At 40.7% G+C, this 16,453-nt stretch overlaps 1 protein-coding gene across 3 annotated transcripts in view; it reads left to right on the forward strand.

Moving 5' to 3' along the window:
- shisa7b (shisa family member 7) overlaps positions 1-16,242 on the forward strand; it is a 29,055-nt gene extending 12,813 nt beyond the window's left edge. For 2 of the 3 annotated variants that reach the window (XM_087787176.1, XM_087787177.1), the window contains exons 2-9: positions 868-2,588; positions 3,690-3,929; positions 5,615-5,731; positions 5,895-6,028; positions 7,574-7,642; positions 9,522-9,755; positions 11,450-11,831; positions 12,813-16,242. In XM_087787176.1, the coding sequence (XP_087643302.1) occupies positions 2,188-2,588; positions 3,690-3,929; positions 5,615-5,731; positions 5,895-6,028; positions 7,574-7,642; positions 9,522-9,755; positions 11,450-11,831; positions 12,813-13,245 (2,010 nt within the window). In that variant the 5' untranslated portion in view covers positions 868-2,187 and the 3' untranslated portion in view covers positions 13,246-16,242. The remainder of the gene's footprint in view (positions 1-867; positions 2,589-3,689; positions 3,930-5,614; positions 5,732-5,894; positions 6,029-7,573; positions 7,643-9,521; positions 9,756-11,449; positions 11,832-12,812) is intronic. The other variant, XM_087787178.1, reaches the window with a different exon arrangement.
- Positions 16,243-16,453: the final 211 nt, after the last annotated feature.

Consider the following 16,453-nt stretch of genomic DNA (forward strand, 5'->3'; position numbering starts at 1 on the left):
CAACATTAAAATGTCATGTGGTCATTAAAAATCTGATTTATCTGATTATAAGAAAGTGAACCAGTCATAAATGTTCACCGATTATCAAATTCCATCATTACCAAATGCTGTGTTGCTCACCCCCTCACTGCCATAAAGAAGTGTAGAAAAGTCTGTAATAACATGTGCAGATTTGTCATCATTTGTATTAAAAATTGTATTAACAAACACCATATACAATATTTCAGGCAGCAATTTATTTTTATTTTTTTATATGCTTTTTTTTATTTTGTTTTGCTCCATTACAGAGCGCACCGCGTTAAATTAAACACTGTTAAATATACAGTATTTATAGTTTCTAATATAAGTTTTTAAGAACTTAAATAAAACAAACAAATACCTTGAGTGATAGTCAATGTTTTTAAATATCTTTTTAGCACAAGCAGCATAACTTGGAAGTCGTTATTTAAATTGTCTTGCAAAAAACTGCGATTACCAACATTTCATTATGGATTTAATTCCTATTTATCATGGAAATTAGTACAATATTGGGTTGACTTAACTGACAAGTCAATGCACGTAAGCCGTTGTAGCCTCAGCAAAATGGGGGGATTTCATTGGCTAATAATAATTCAGGCTCCCTGAACTCCGCCTCTTCAGCAGCCTTTGTTAAACCCAAATACTAAAATCTTAATTCGATAACAGACGTCAAAGACTCTATATCCATATCAATATACAATCTATGGTTCACAGCTTCTCTCTGGTTCATGAGCTCAATGTAATTTCAATGTAAAATATTTGCTTGAATGATACGAACCGCAGAAATGTTTAAAGTATATATGGTGTCATCGTAGTGTTCTAACAGCAAGTATCTGTTATTTCTTGCAGCGTGACAACTGATCAACAACTTTGAATGTAAAGGAAACAACCAAGAAAACACAAGAGGACGAGTTGTCTTCTGCCGCGAGGGAAAACCAAAAACCTGCTGCCAAATTGACAAAAGAAGTAGGAAAACAGCCTCTTGTGAAGACGTCAAAGAGCTTTATTAACGTTGGAGGACAAACTTTTGCCCCATTATTTCCGTCCCAACACGATCAAGAGACATCCCATTAAATCATAAAAAACAAGACCACTGCAATTTTCTGGTCGCGTCGCCGTCGCTGTGAAACTGCTGCTAACGTACTTCAGATCAGCGCGTGTGTGAGATGAGATCCGTCAATCTTTTTCTTCCTTTAATGGGAAACATGCAAATCCGAGCCTTTCACTGTATTTCCGTGGAGGTTCCAGGTGAGCCGAAGCCATAACAACCACCAGCCATACGACACACTGTCACCAACATTCAGGGAGCCGACGAGCCAAACCACTCGTCCGCTTTTTCACTTTTTTCTACCCGCGGCTTCTGGTAAGTTCCGTCATTGTCTTTCCTCCGGTCTGCTTTGACGGATGAATCCAGACACTTTCATGTCCGTTCTGTGGGCAGAACCTCGTTGTTCAGCCCGGGCCGGGCCCAAGCCCTCGTTTGGTCTCTTCGGTTGGGCGAAGCTAAGTTCTGAACAGAGACACTCGAGTACAGAATGCACATAGACCTGCTTCACCATCGTCTCCTGTGAATGCCTTGATGTCACTAAACACTCCCAACGGAACCTTTATACTCCATCTACCAACCTTTACTGATCTGGAGAGGCCGTAGACGCGTTAGCTTGTGCCAAAATTCAAAAGGACTTCCCAACCGGTTGGTTCTTGAAACTGCTAGCTTCCTACGTCAGTAAAAAAAAAACACAACAAAAGTGCCAAGCTTGATACGTATTTCAAACTCATTACAAGTTTACATGCATTCAACGTTTACAGACACTTTCTTTTCTCGAGAGAATCATTCGTGCCATGAACAAACCGACTATTGAAGACACTGTTAGGTCATAGAGTTCAAGAGAGAAGAATTCCGGCCAACGGGCTGAATCTACTGCAACCACGTGCTGCCATACTGGAAACCTTGGACGACTCCCGATGTGAGAACCGGCGCCTCGCCCCCGGGTTCTGAAACTCTAAATGACCTCATTGTTTACAAAAGCTGCTCAACGTCAAGTCTCCAGAATTGTTTACATTGAAGAGTGAAGCGTCTGGAACTTTGCGACCCATTTTGATACTTTTGTAAAATCGGCGCTGTAGGGAATTTTATTCTCCAACAAAGACTCGTTCGCAAACACAACGATGAGACCTGAAACTTCGGCGAGGGTGTTCTCCCTGCCCCTCCTGCTTTCATTCTTCTGCCTCTCCGTCTCCGCGGCGACCATCGCCACCGAGAGACGCACTGTGGATAACGCCGTCAGGACTCTGACCAGAAACTCTGATGCTGCTACTGGACAGTCCAGCGCTACCATGTTGCTCCTTACTGGGTACAAGCGGCCACTTCCCTCTGGACCTAAAGTGGCGCCTAAGAAAGCCGAGGTGGAGGACGGCGAGGACTCTCCTGTCATGGCGGAGGTTCCCCCGAAGCCCCTGCCCCAGACTATGCTGCCCAGGAACGTGACCTCGGAGGCTTTGAAACCTCCTCTTGGTGCCGCACAAGTGGCCCCGCCCCCAAGACAACTGGTAGATGTGGACGTGTGCAGGTGAGTCGCGTCAAAACACTCATCATATCTGTTCCTCTTATAGACATTATTTTACTTTTAAGTGTTTTTCTGTGTTACTGCAAAAAGAACTAGAACTTTCATATCATTAGAAATTGTATTTCCATCTGATCTTCTTGTTCAACCAGTACTTCAAAGTGCTGCCACCTGCTGTCAAGATCTTTAAATTTCACCCTTTCAAATGCTCAAAAAGTATATTGTAATGTTGGTCAATATTATTGGATGGAAATATCTTACTGCATTATCTAGTTTTTATCAATGTATTTCTGAGTATAGAACTGATTTTATTGTATTTCTACAATGACACGTTACATAGATAACTTTGGAGATTTTTTGAGTTTATAACCTACTGCAAATTTTTGGGAAAATTTAGTCATTTATCAAAACCTAAAAAAAGACGGCAACAATGAAGAATTAAAGATTCATTAAAGTTTTCTTAATTTAATGGAACCTTTTTGCAGAGAATACATTTTTTTCATCGTGGATTTTTGCCAAAACACACATGGAGACTGAAAAGAAAAATGTTTTTTGGCTCTTCTCTTGAAACATTTGATCTCTGATGAAGGGTCGTGGCCGTGGAAGGGTAGAGGTGTTCAGGAGAAGACATGCAGTGGGTTTTATTGGCAGGTTTTTTTTCCAGGGTTATTCTTATGGCATCGACAAATTAGCAGATGGTCGTAATGTTATGGCAGAAAAAAAATCTATCGACCGCGGTTTTGCTCATGAACTGGTGAACAGCGCAGCTCCGGTCCGTGGGTCAGAATACATTTTATGCATCGAAAATTCACCAAATTTGAGTGGGATGTTGATCCAACAGGATGATATCTGAATCCGTTCTTCCCGCTGCTGAGCTGGAGCACTCAGAGGCGTCTGGCTGTTGCTAGGCAACGTCTCTCGTGTGTTGGCGAGTGTCGGACATTTAACGTTCGGATCAGATAAGACCTAAAAAATCCGAGTGATGGAGCAAATAGTGCAGATATTTCATTTGAGAGGTGAACGAAGCAGCTGTCACATGTAGCATCCCATCGACCCCAATGAACACGTCAACACATTTCCTTGATCTCCACCTGTGTTTTCCTCCAGGGGCTACTACGACGTGATGGGTCACTTCGACACCACCTTCAACTGCTCCAAAGGAAGCTACATCTACTGCTGTGGAACCTGCCACTACAGGTTCTGCTGCGAGCACCAGAGGAACCGCCTGGACCAGGAAAACTGCAATAACTACAACTCCCCCGTGTGGGCTGAGGCGCAGGTCCCGGTCACGGTACCAGCGAACAAGCCCGACCCAGATTTCGAGACGCTACAGCAGCAGAACAGCAGGTTAGAAAGTGGACGTTTGGCTCAAAATGTTTAAGCAAAAGAATTTCATTTAAGACCCTTAAGTATCAAGTTTTTAAATGACGTTTTTCTTTTTTTATAACATTATTCACAATTATTCAGTAGTAACATTTTCAACAGTTACTAATGCTTTGATATCCCATCTCCTCAATAAAAACTAAACAATTCCATGATTTTTGGTGTCACGATTTGATTCAAAAATGGGTCAAATTAACAGTGTTTAATTAAGAAAATGATGTCATCAAAAGTTTGTAAAAGATGTTTAGGGATGTGTTTCACATAGGTGTCATTATCTGGGCCAAAATTGGGCCTAAAGAACGGCCGCCATATTTTCCCAAAATCAGTATCATATTGCTGCTTCATTATGTCAATTGTAACAGACCGACTTACAATCCTTCAGTATTTTGTTTTTTTTCTGATGTTTCTGAGGTATTTTTAAAGACATGTTTGATTCTCGATCAAACAAAGTCTGTTGTTCTGCTGCTGCTTCTACCTCTGGGTGGCGCAAATACAGTTAAAATATATATACATATTTTTTCAATCAAGAATAGTAGATCATGTTATATGTACAATTCAACTCTTTTTTGGATTTAGATTTGTAGATGACTTGATTTTTCCCCACCACTAATAATAATTATAATTTCTAATACTAATTTTATTTAGACATGTTTGACGCATGAGACTAATGGTGTATAATTGTATTATTTGTTAAAAGACATAGCTATGTGATGGGCCATTGATTATCAGTGTAAAATGTTAATGTAAATATTCAATAAGATAAGAAGAAAAGAAGAAAAATTCCAAATTGAAAATGCTTTTATAATTGGATGTGAGTTTCAAACTGCCATAACCCCTTGACTTACTTGACTCCATCAGAAATCAGTAGAGTTTATATAACTGTCAACACAGAAAAAAACCCTCTTTTTTCTGAACGCAGCAAACAAGATTTAATCATGAACGACATGTGCTTGAAAACATTTGCATCTGAAGTGGAGAGTAGACCGAATGTTAAAAGGCCAGGAACAAACTTTTTAAAAGCATTAAATAGATAGAATTAATTATCTAATCGTGGTTTGTTGTGTCATTATCTGTAAAATCCAATTCCATTGGATTTTTTTCCACTCAAACTGAACAGTAACGTTGAATAACTGCCAGATATTTAAACAGAATCAAACCATATATCACTGGAACACAACACATATGCTGCAAAGTGAGAAAATATACAATGAAATAAATAAAAGAGTAGGTATAAAACAGTACAGTATATAAAAAAGCAAGAGTCAATAGCAGGAAAACCATTGTTAATACACTCCATAAATGCTGAGCTAGTGAAGTTTTAAATTTGTGATCAAGTGGAGGAGGAAAATGAAAAAGAGAAATCATACAACTGGCTGCAGCAGAGTTTGTTGTACAGCACAGATGTTACACTCAAGAGAAAACCTCTCTTTTGTGTCATAAATGTATCTTTATAGACGGAGACACCATCAGGTCCTTGACTAAACATGCAGGTCATTTAAAAAAAAAAAAAAAAAATAGGGTTAAATCCGTCATTTCAAAGCAATTTGTAAACATTAAACGTCAATATTTCACGTTGTAGCATCATCTGTTTAATTGATTTCATCAATAAATACTGTACCTTGAGCTCAAATATGTTCGTCTCCTCGCAGCACCGCCTACGTGATCGGTGGCGTGATCTCCTTCACTCTGGTGGTCGCCGTCGGGGTTCGGATTGCCTTCAGCAAAGTGGCCCGACGACCGCGGAACAGGGAGGTCAACATGCCCAGGTGAGATGCGAGAGAAACTTTCATGTGCGAAGTGTTTTGGTTAAAAACTGTAGGACAATAATTATGACATAGAGGGGGTTGTAGCTGAGATCGTCCTCTCACCTCCTGGTGCCTCTCTGACCTTCTGCCCCTCCCCGCCCCCCCCCCGTCTGTGCCTCTGTAGGTCACTAGTGGACATCTTACGTCACCAGTCCAGTCCGGTGCAGCCGGGGGAGAGGAACAACTCTGCCATGTTGACCACCAGCTCCAACTCCAAGAACCTCTACACCCCTGTGTTGCAGAGCAAAGACAACCGCAGTAAGTGATGACAAATAAAAATAGGGTCTCAACTCACTTTGGTCAACGTTGATCTTTTGGGGTTGATCCAAACTTTGGATTGCACAAGCAAAGATCTTGTAATGGGGGCAAATCAATTGAAGCTAATACGTAGGTCCATTAAACAAGGATTGATTCTGGCTCCATGAAGTTTTAAAAAAAGGGTGATTTCACAATATCCTGTCTACTGAAGAATCTCCGGCCCCGCCCCCTACCCTTCACAAGTGCATTTGTTATTCTTGCTTTCTGTTCGTTCATTTCCGTTTTCTCTTCCGGTAAGCGTCAGACACTATTGAAATGAAATGAATGAACAAACTTTTTTTTACACTCCCTAACCCTTCAGGCAAGATGAAGTCAATTAAAGAGCAACTAATATAAAAACTCACATGTTTCAAATGTTGAAGTCTTCCTCTCCAAGATGCAGTAAGTTCTTCATCATGACCATGTTTTGAACTTATTACTTGATAAAGTTCTTCCCCGTCTGAAATCTCGACGACTGAGAGGTTACAAGAGTGGAGTCCATTTTGACGTAACAATGGCTTCACTCCTTCTCTAGCCAGCTGTAATCACACCCGCTTTGTTTATACAACGAGTCCCTTGGAGGGGAAGACGTCTGAGGTTGATGATGCACGGTGACAAACCCTGAAGCTTGACCAATCATAGCAGAGTGGACGTGGTTATGGTAAACAAGATTTAATCTCCAGAGAAACAAAGCGTTTTCAGTGGGCGGGGCTTAAGCACATTTTCTAATGTCAATATTTCAATGAAAAGAGAGTTTTGTACAAACAGACACATACTGATGATACAATAGAGTCCAACATCTATTTAAGACACACTTAAATCAACACATTAGTTTCCCTTAAAAGAGCCCTTTTGGAAGCTAAGCTAAAGAACGCTTCTGTTGTCATGACGCATATAAAAGCTCTGCTTTAACATGTTCTCATACCTGAGCGATGATTAACCACGAAGATCTGAAAACCTCTCGCCGTTGTAATATCACACGAGTCAACATTCTTATGTAATAGCAAAAAACACCAACTGAAGGGAAAAAGCGTTACTGTAGCAACCAGCTGAGACTCTTCCGCGAAAAGAGATCCAACCGTTCTGGACGTGATGTTACATTTTGACTGAACATCTAGTGGACGATGACGAGGGAACGGAGGTGCTTTGTCGTTTGTTTCTTGAATCTTCTACTACTGTCTCCTTCTCTCCCTCTGCTGCTGTCTCGCACAAACTTGGTTCCATTTCTCCAGGATGATACTCTGCTAATACTTGTTTAATCCAGAAATACAATCACCTGAATAAATAAGACAAGGATTTCTGAATAATTAAGTTATTTTCCGGTAATCTGTTGTTCATGTTATCAGTCAATTCCTGGAGAAATAGTACCCCCCCCCCCCCTCACACTCTCACCCTCTATCCTGTCCACCTTGCCTCTCGCTCTCGTCTCTGTCCTGACACAAATGCTGACTTGACGTGCTCTTGTCTCTGGAGTCCATCAGTGTGTCGGCTCTGCTCTCTCTGCAGCTGGAAACTTGCACCACCATTTTACCCAGCAGGGGTCTGCCTCCAGTCCCAAACATTCTGCCACCATTGGTAAGCGCGCTGGCGTTGGCACGGCCCGGTGCAACGCGGGCGGCGTCTTGCTGCCGGCCCGACGATTGGCCTCACAATCCGACTGTCTTGTCTGTGTCTCTGTTGCCATGATGACATGCCCGAAAGCAGCCGTGCGACTGTCAACAAGCTCCGGTTGTTGTTGAAAGTGAAACACCTTTTTTTTATTTTTTTTATGACAAGTTCAAGACCTGCTTGTTGCTTCCTGTGAGTTTGTTCGTCGCCCCCCCGTCCTCGTCCCCCTTCAAGCTCTCTGTGAATCCACCACAGCTGCTTTCAAATGTCCTTCTTTATGTAGCTGTTGGTGTCCGACATCCACTTCACTACGTTTTCATTTTCAAATGTTTGCTAACCTGGGAATCGGCTAAAGTGCTAGAAGAAGAATGAAAACAAGGTTCATACCTAGAGATGACGTCATCATGATGTCATCATAATTGGCCAATCATCACTGAAGACTATTTTTTATTTATCTATTTTAACCTATGCTTACCGTTACCTATGATACATTAACATTATTCTTTTAACTTCCAAAACAATTAGCAACAAATACAAAGAAAGTTTTTTTTTGCACTTGCTGTTTATGCTTATCTACTTTTAAATTAATTGATTTACAATATTTTATATTTTTTATAATAAACATCTAAGTTCCTTCAAGAAACATCTCAAGACATTTTTTATTTGTGCAGGCTTTTCCTTGGTTTTTTGAGACTTGTTATAGGTGTTATCTTGACCTTTTAAGTATGTATTTTATTGAGTATTGTTTTGATTGTTTGAGTGATTTGTGACCCTGGTCTGGAAAAGCGCTCTTTAAATATAAATTACTTACTTACTTGCTACTATTTTTTGTATTAATTCTTACTTATTTAAAAACCTATGACTAGAGTTGCACAAATATTATAATGTTTATTATTTTGATGGACATAGTACCAATGGTTATTCATTAAGTCACACACTTAAACGCATACATGTTTTTTAAAAACAAAATTGGATATTTTTTACAAAAAGCAAACATGACTTTTACCCCAATGGAATATGTTACAGGTGCCGACACTGCTGTCTCTGGGTTGAGGCGACCAAGCGTTTTTGCGTCGTGTGAAATCATAATGTAGGACTCAACAGTACTTACACCAATAGTAATTGCTTTGGCCTCAGTATTTTTGTACCGCTTTTTGTGGCAGCAAAATATTTGTGTTTTATTTGACTGTCTCTCTGTCTCTTTTTAATCTGGACCTCACTATCTCTCTCTCTCTCTCTCTCTCTCTCTCACAAAAACAACCTGTTAATGAATAAGTGAGCTTTAAAACATCAATTAACATCAGTTAAACACGTGTTTTTATCTCTTCATAGGATGCAGAGGATGATTTGAGTCAAACTCCAGAGTTGGTCAAAATGTGAATCAAACGTTTCAAAATGAAAACGTAACGCTGGTTTGCCTGTTGCTATGATCCCACTTTTCCGCTCGGCTACTGTCTCTGAAATCTCCCCGACGTGATGTCAAGATGCAGTTTGACTGGTCAAACTGTGTTGTGGCCCAGGATTTGGCGTGTCAGCGGTGATGTCAAGATAACTGCTTGAATGTGCCCGAGGCCACACGCATGTCGGGGTCGCTGCGAGGGGCAGCCCCTGTGTGTTCCGACTCCTCCCCCCACTCGCCGCTGACCTTACATAATCATATTTGTATTTATTGATCAGCGCTTTCACATGAATGTGGTCCTGTTTTTTTTATAGATTCTGTGTGTGTGTGTGCGTGTGTGTGTCAGACGCACACCGATCTTGAAGGTCGCCATGGAGACTGGAGACACTCGACGTGTTAACCCGCTAACTAGTTTGTTTTTCCCCCTTTTTTTATTTTCCTGACCAGAGCGAGGCCCCCGCATGAACAACAACCACCAGCTTTCTTCCGGGCCCACCCTTATCTCCAGCTCCAGTAAAGGAATGGGTGGCGTCGGTGGGGGGATTATGGGAGGGGGCATGAGGCACAACAGCAGCCATCCTTCCTTCTCTCACTCCTTCCATAACCTGGCCCAGCTGCCCCCCTCGTACGACGCCACCATGAAGCCTGAGATCGGCCGCTACAGTTCCCTGAAGAGACTCGGTGAGCCACGACTTAAATGAAAAAATAAATTTATATCATTTATCTTGATATTCAAATTACATTTCCATGACTTTAAGTGACACTCACACAAGAGAAATAGGGCGAACGAGTATGTTGTGATTGGGCGTGTGTGTGATGATATGCATTAAGGATCAATATGTTTAAAACATTTTATTTATCCCTTGTGTTGTCTCTGGGTCAAGGTTTGTTTTCTCTGGGTCAAGGTGAACGACCTCCGTGGCTTCCATAAACACATATGCAGTAGTGGGCGTCGTTCACTTTGACCCAGAGACAACACGAGGGATAAAACACACAACTTTGCTCCAAAATAATGCTGACAAAAAAAAAGAAGCATTTTCCAATGGAAAAATGGTTTAGAGGCATAAGGTTGAACATAAAATATTGCTTTCAAAATACAAAATAAAATAAAAAAGATTAGGTGTGTATTTCCCACTTTTTTTTTTATTGTAATAGATATAATGTAGGTTTTATTACATACGTGTGCCAAAGCAGTATTTTTAAATTTCAAATATCTTTATGCGTTTTTCACTAAAGAAATAATAGTCAACCAATAGGAAAGCTTCGTACTCTCAGCTGATCAGATATTCTCTCTTCATGCCTTTGATTGGTCGGACAGACACAGCTAACTTCCCAGGCTTCATTAGACCGAGCTCCAGTCAAAAATGCTCCAAAACAATAATAGTATTGTTTCCATACACAATCACAGTATGTTGATAAAAAAATATATATCAATAATACATAGAATAGAACAACCTAAAATAAAGATAATAATAGCACCGTTACCTTACGCCCAGGAAACCTATGAATAAATATTTCAATAAGACACTTCTGTTGAAATAAAGAAAATAGTTTATGAATAATAAGGTTAAGTTTATAGTTACTTGATTTTCTCAAGTGTAAAATATGTATCTGGAGAATTTCAAACTGACTAACATTTATTTTCAAGGTTTATACTTTTAAAAACTGCGCCATTCCTAAACCGTGCAGAAAATTAAAGAAAGAACAAAAAACGTATCAATGTGTGTACATAACAAACGTGTGAGTAATGTTTCCTTCAGTGTTATTTAGGGACTTAATTTTGTCGTTTAAAACAGACTAAGTTACATCTGCCAGTATAATTTTCGGGCTTTACTGTGTGTGTGTGTGAGACAACATGCATGAGGGGTTTAGCCAGACGAGTGCTGAGAATCACTGTCTTGACTATAGTTTTGAATAAATGTTGAATGTTTTTATGACCAAAGTAAAGATGCTATCATGGTACCAGTACCCATTACTTCATTAGCACCATTTTGGGGAATAGTTTAAACACCATTTCCACCAGCACCGGTATCAGATATAACTTGAAATCTACCCGTACCTTATCAACAGTACATTAGAGACCAAATATTTGTTATTGTCTATTTTTACTTGAGGTTATCATATAAAACTACAAAGCACATAGAATATTTGAAGCTAACAAGTCAATCATGAGCCTCCACACCTTGCTTTACTGAGAACATACCAAGAAGTCTGGTTGACTAGCAACTACATCATCAGTAGCTAGTTAAGTCTTCAAAGTATGTTGATAAAAAAATAAAAACCTACACAAAACTAGGCAGGTGATCATGCACATACCTTTGTAAATTGAAAATACAACATTATTTTATATTTAAATCCCATTTTTCCTGCCCCAGAAAAAGAACTGGATGAGTACTCGGCGCACTACGGCTCCAAGCGTCGGTCCACCAACGCTCCGCCCTCCTTCCACTCCTCCCAGCACCACCTGCCCTGGGGCGGCGAGTACACACTGGACGGGACCAGAGGGACGCTGCCGCTGAACGGCTCCAGACCCAGACTTTACATGCCTCCTTCCACGCCGAACCCGTACCCGCTGCCTGTCCAGAGTCAGTACACCAGCTCCAGTTTCGACCGTCCTCCCAGGCGGGTCCGCTCCCAGGACCAGCTGCTGGCTCTCGGAGAGAACACCCTGACTCGCCTGTCCAAGAACCAGCAGCACCAGTACTACAAAGCCATGATGAATACGAGCAGGAGTTCCACGTCTCAGACTCTTCGCAGGTGATGTATCTTTTCAGCAGGCTTCCTTAAATCCAACGTAATTAAAGAAAAGAATAACTTGAATTGAACCAAATTACATCATCATTCCGGTTTGACCCAACAGAATACCTGAAATATTAAGCCTTCATTAATAATTTGTCGCGGAGAGAGATTCAACATGCATATTTCAAAGTGCTATAACTCCACAAATCATATCCAGGAAACTCAAACTTCTGGTGTTTTTTGGTCACATAACTGTTCTGTAGCCTCTAGAACTTCCTCAGTATGACCCTTTAAATACAGACGTGCCCAGAGAGTTATGCAGGATTTCCACTTCAATAACTCTTGATTTATAGACTATTAAAGCACAACGGAATATATAATATATTATTTGCATTGTGATGGAAAAAAATCCACTTAACACATGCAGATGCAGTAATGAGTTCACTGAGAGGGAGTGAGCAAAGGGGAAGAAAGCATGTTTCGTAGCATAAGCTGTTGAGTGGTTTATAAGCTAAGAAAGTTATTTTATTTTATTAATTTACCTCAAGTATTACGTCGTATAAGTTTCAATTTGAGTTCAAGAAAACAGAGCCTCTGTCACCAGACATGCAAAGTTACTTTTAAATAAACCCAGAAACATTATATTTCAATTTAATAATTCAAAGTTTACATTTAACATATCATTTCATTTAGGATTTTTTTTTTTTACCATATGAAAAAGCTGATATTGAAGCACTATTGCATCTTTGTTAATTCAAATGTTATAGAGGTTAAACTAAAGTCATTGCAAGTAAAATAACTGCCAGGAAAATGTAACTTATCTTGAAAAAATTGGACAAAGCAGCCACTTCTAGAACATTTTTTAACATTTCAAAAGCCAGAAAATCAAAACAAATCCATTAATTCTACGTATAATTGCAGTAGTAATAATAGTGTTATTCTAGTGGAAACCTTGATGGATCTGTTCTTGGTAGACTGTTGACAAATGTCTGTTTCCAGGTCCCATGAGAGACTCCTGGTCTCCCCAGACCACCTGGAGGAGCGTCTGATGGGGATGGGTCTCATAGGAGGCGACCGAGGCGGCGGAGGGATGGTCCCGACCATGGGTCGCCTGAGCCACCACCAGAAGGCGCAGTCGCAGCAGAACATCTGCGTGACGCCGTCCATGGACCGACACCACATGATCAAGATGAACTCGCACCCGACGTCCGGCCACGAGCACGAACGCAGCTCCGCCGGGATGATGCACGGCGGGTGGGATCCTCACGGCGGAGGCCACGGCGGCGGCGGCCACGGCGGAGGCCACCCCAACGCCCGGCGGATGGCGTTCGCCAGCAAGCGGCAGAATACCATCGAGCAGCTGCACTTCATCCCGGGGGGAGGCGGGGGTCAGGGGCTGCGGACAGGGAGCAAGAACGAGGTGACCGTGTGAGCGCGACGTGGAAGATGACGAGGTTGACGTCAGGCAGGAAGAAAGAAGGAAGAGGCTTACTTGGGGATTAGTGGCGAGCGTTTTCAGCAAGGTCACTGGATTCACCCTCCCTTCCAAAAACAAAAAAAATGGTAGTAAATAAAGACCGACTCCTCTGAGTTTACCGTCTTTATAACCTAGAGGTTAGGGGCCGTCTGCCATTTCCTACCCCCCGGGTTGTGATTGAAACATTCAGTGTTTCCATGTGAAATTGAAACACCCCAAAATTAAAGACTGTCACACCAGCATTGAGCGGGAACGCTGACAGAATCACAGTTGATTTGAGCTTCTCGTTTGTAAGCTGTAGTAAATATTCAGGCTGTGCTGATCCGCGCACAGCCACGAGATTGTTGCCAAAACGTGTGCGATATCCATTGTCTAGTCACTTGCTGCTAGTGCAGGTATTCCTGCGACAGTTAAACGAAAACCACTTTAGATTAGTCTGGCCTGTTCGCCTTGACACAAAAATTGGACTTTTATGATGAGAAAAAAAAAATGAAGGAGGTGGAGCTGGCCTTTGTACAGTTGAAAACTCGTTGGTGTGCCATTTACGAAAACATTGTGCTGTGACCCCTCGCTTAAAGATAGTCCATATTTAGAGGACGTGACTCCCTTTGATTTCATCAAAATTGCATGGGTCTGACTTTTGCAAAAAAAAAAAAAGGAAAAAAAAAAGAAAAACCTTAAAATGTGTTTTTTTTTAATTGACGCAGGGTTCTCTATTGTGACCCCTGCTGGTCTACGACGCCACACTTCAGCTGCTCAAACCATACGACAGGATGTGGAGGGGGGGAGAGTGAAATCTTTACACTAAGGGCTAAACCGAACTCTCTTTGTGCGTCTTTTGCTCTGTACAGTGTTGCCTCACTTTTGGTTTTCTCTCTGTGTCGGAGGCATGCCTGTGCGCTAACTGCCCATTTTCCTGAGTGAAAAAAAAAAGAAAAAAAAGAAAAATTCCGCAGCTTATTTGGTGAACATTTACGCAACTTTGAAACACTCTTTTGGAGGAATCAGCATGGAAGAAGCCGTGGCCATGATGATGTCATACATTTATATTTTCTAGAACTCTCAATGCAGCTGCGAGCTCCGGCCTCCGGCCGCTCGGACTCTCAAGGACTTGAGCTTGAGGTTTTCATCTTCCACTCGAGTGACCGCCGGTGTGTTTAACTTCCACATATATATTATTTTTTTAAACCTTTGTGAACTTCCTACATTTGAAACATTTCTACAGGAATTTAATTGTTCTGGAGAAGATATAGCGCCGAGGCTAACAAAAAACGCATGTCAGATGCCAGCGATTGATGATGTCATATTGCTGACTTATGATGTCACGGTGTGTGTCCGTTTACGTTCGTCTCAGTATATGTAGCCCTGTGTCTTCTTTGTCTTTGGAATGCTGATTCTTTGTTAACAAGCTAACTTTAGATTTCTTTAACGTTTGTTGCTAATTCATATCAACGTCGAGCAGATATGAGAGACTGGTGTCTTCGAGGGCTGTAAATGATTATTTAGAAGAAACACGAGACTGGAATGTTCTATTTTGTGGCTACTTTAACATGCACAACGATAGCTAATGCATTTCAGACTCTTTGAAAACTTTTATTGTCAGTGTTGCAAACACAACACTGGAATTTTTAATGTGGTGGTAACATAGAATGACATATAAATAATGAAAAAATACATTCAATTTAATTGAACAATATAAATGATCCAGACAGCCGACGGGTAGAAAGAATTCTTGAACCGTGATTTGAGAACACAAACATGTACGTGACCAGATCTGTGTCAAGTAAAGAAACTAAAAATTAAATCTGAAATGAGGATTAAAAACATGCTCAAAACTTCAAATTGTTGGACGAGGGACACACACTTGGTGTGATCGCTTGAGAATGTTTTCCTCAGATCTTCCATGATTTTTATTGTTGCTTTGGAGCTTCGTTGACTGAAGCTCGGTCTCATGAAGCCTGGAAAGTTAGCTGTGACCAATCAAATGCATGGAGAGAGAAGATCCAATCAGCTGCGCTTTATTTGTCAATAAATTGAGATTGAGAAGTGAGACGGGATCACTAAAAGTCAAAGACAGAGAAGCATATTTAAGAAATATATAAATCATTTAAAAAAGCGCATGTTAAACTAGCCTCAGATCCCTTTTTGGAACATGTTAAAATGTAAAGAACACACCCCCCCCACAAGTATAATCAAATATATCCTCTTTTACATTCTTTACATTCATTCTGTGTAGCTTTACATGCGTTAGCTTGGAGTTTAGGGGCGCGGCCCGAGGGTCGATCGTCTATAGGCCCTTCAGGTCGACCAGTACTTGTCACCGCAGCACTCAGATATCAGAGCTCTTCAGCACCAAAGGACACTTCCAATACAAAGATGAGTTCCCAAACCTGTCCGTGTTTAATATTGAGAGATTAATGAGATGACTGTGATATCAGATTGCCATTGAAGTGGTTTTTGTTGTTGTTTAAACATGGTTAAAAACTGTCGAAAAAGGCAGGAAATAACATGAAATGTAAATTAAATGTCAAACTGTTTTGTCCCTCTATGGGTGCGACTGGACGTTTGCGCGTGAATGCATCACCACTGTGGAAAAGGAGGAGGAACAGGCATGGACATATTTGTAATCTCAAATCTACTCTGCATACCTCAAACTGTATGATACATTTATTTATTACAGCCCCTCTAATATGTCAATTTCCAAGATCCAAACAAAAGTGATGTGCAACCCTTTTGTTATCGGTGATTAACTCTTGCGTTTGTACAAAATCATACTGTTACGTTAATAAGAATAAAAAAAAACTCCCACTATGACAAATGTGTTGGTGTCTGGCTCACAGTAGGTTTTCGTGCGTGATGCAGTGACCACTATGAAAGATCTTGAACGTGTATTTGTGTCTATTGTTTTACAGAATCAACATAAAAATAATAAAATTACGGTTTAAATCATGATTCCTGTTTATCAGATATTTGCACAAATGGTGTCAAATTCAAAGTCACTGAAGGCTGAAGTAAAATGTTGGATATAATGGTGTTTAGCAGAAATAAAGGATAAACAGCACTGAGATTAAAATTCAATAGTTAAAGTAAAAAAACATAAAAATAAATTAGACAACGTCCAACATTATCGTGCATTTCATTTCATTATAGATTGAGGTCATTT

The sequence above is a fragment of the Callionymus lyra genome, chromosome 3 (genome assembly GCF_982586985.1).
Source record: "Callionymus lyra chromosome 3, fCalLyr1.hap1.1, whole genome shotgun sequence".
NCBI lineage: Eukaryota > Metazoa > Chordata > Actinopteri > Syngnathiformes > Callionymidae > Callionymus > Callionymus lyra.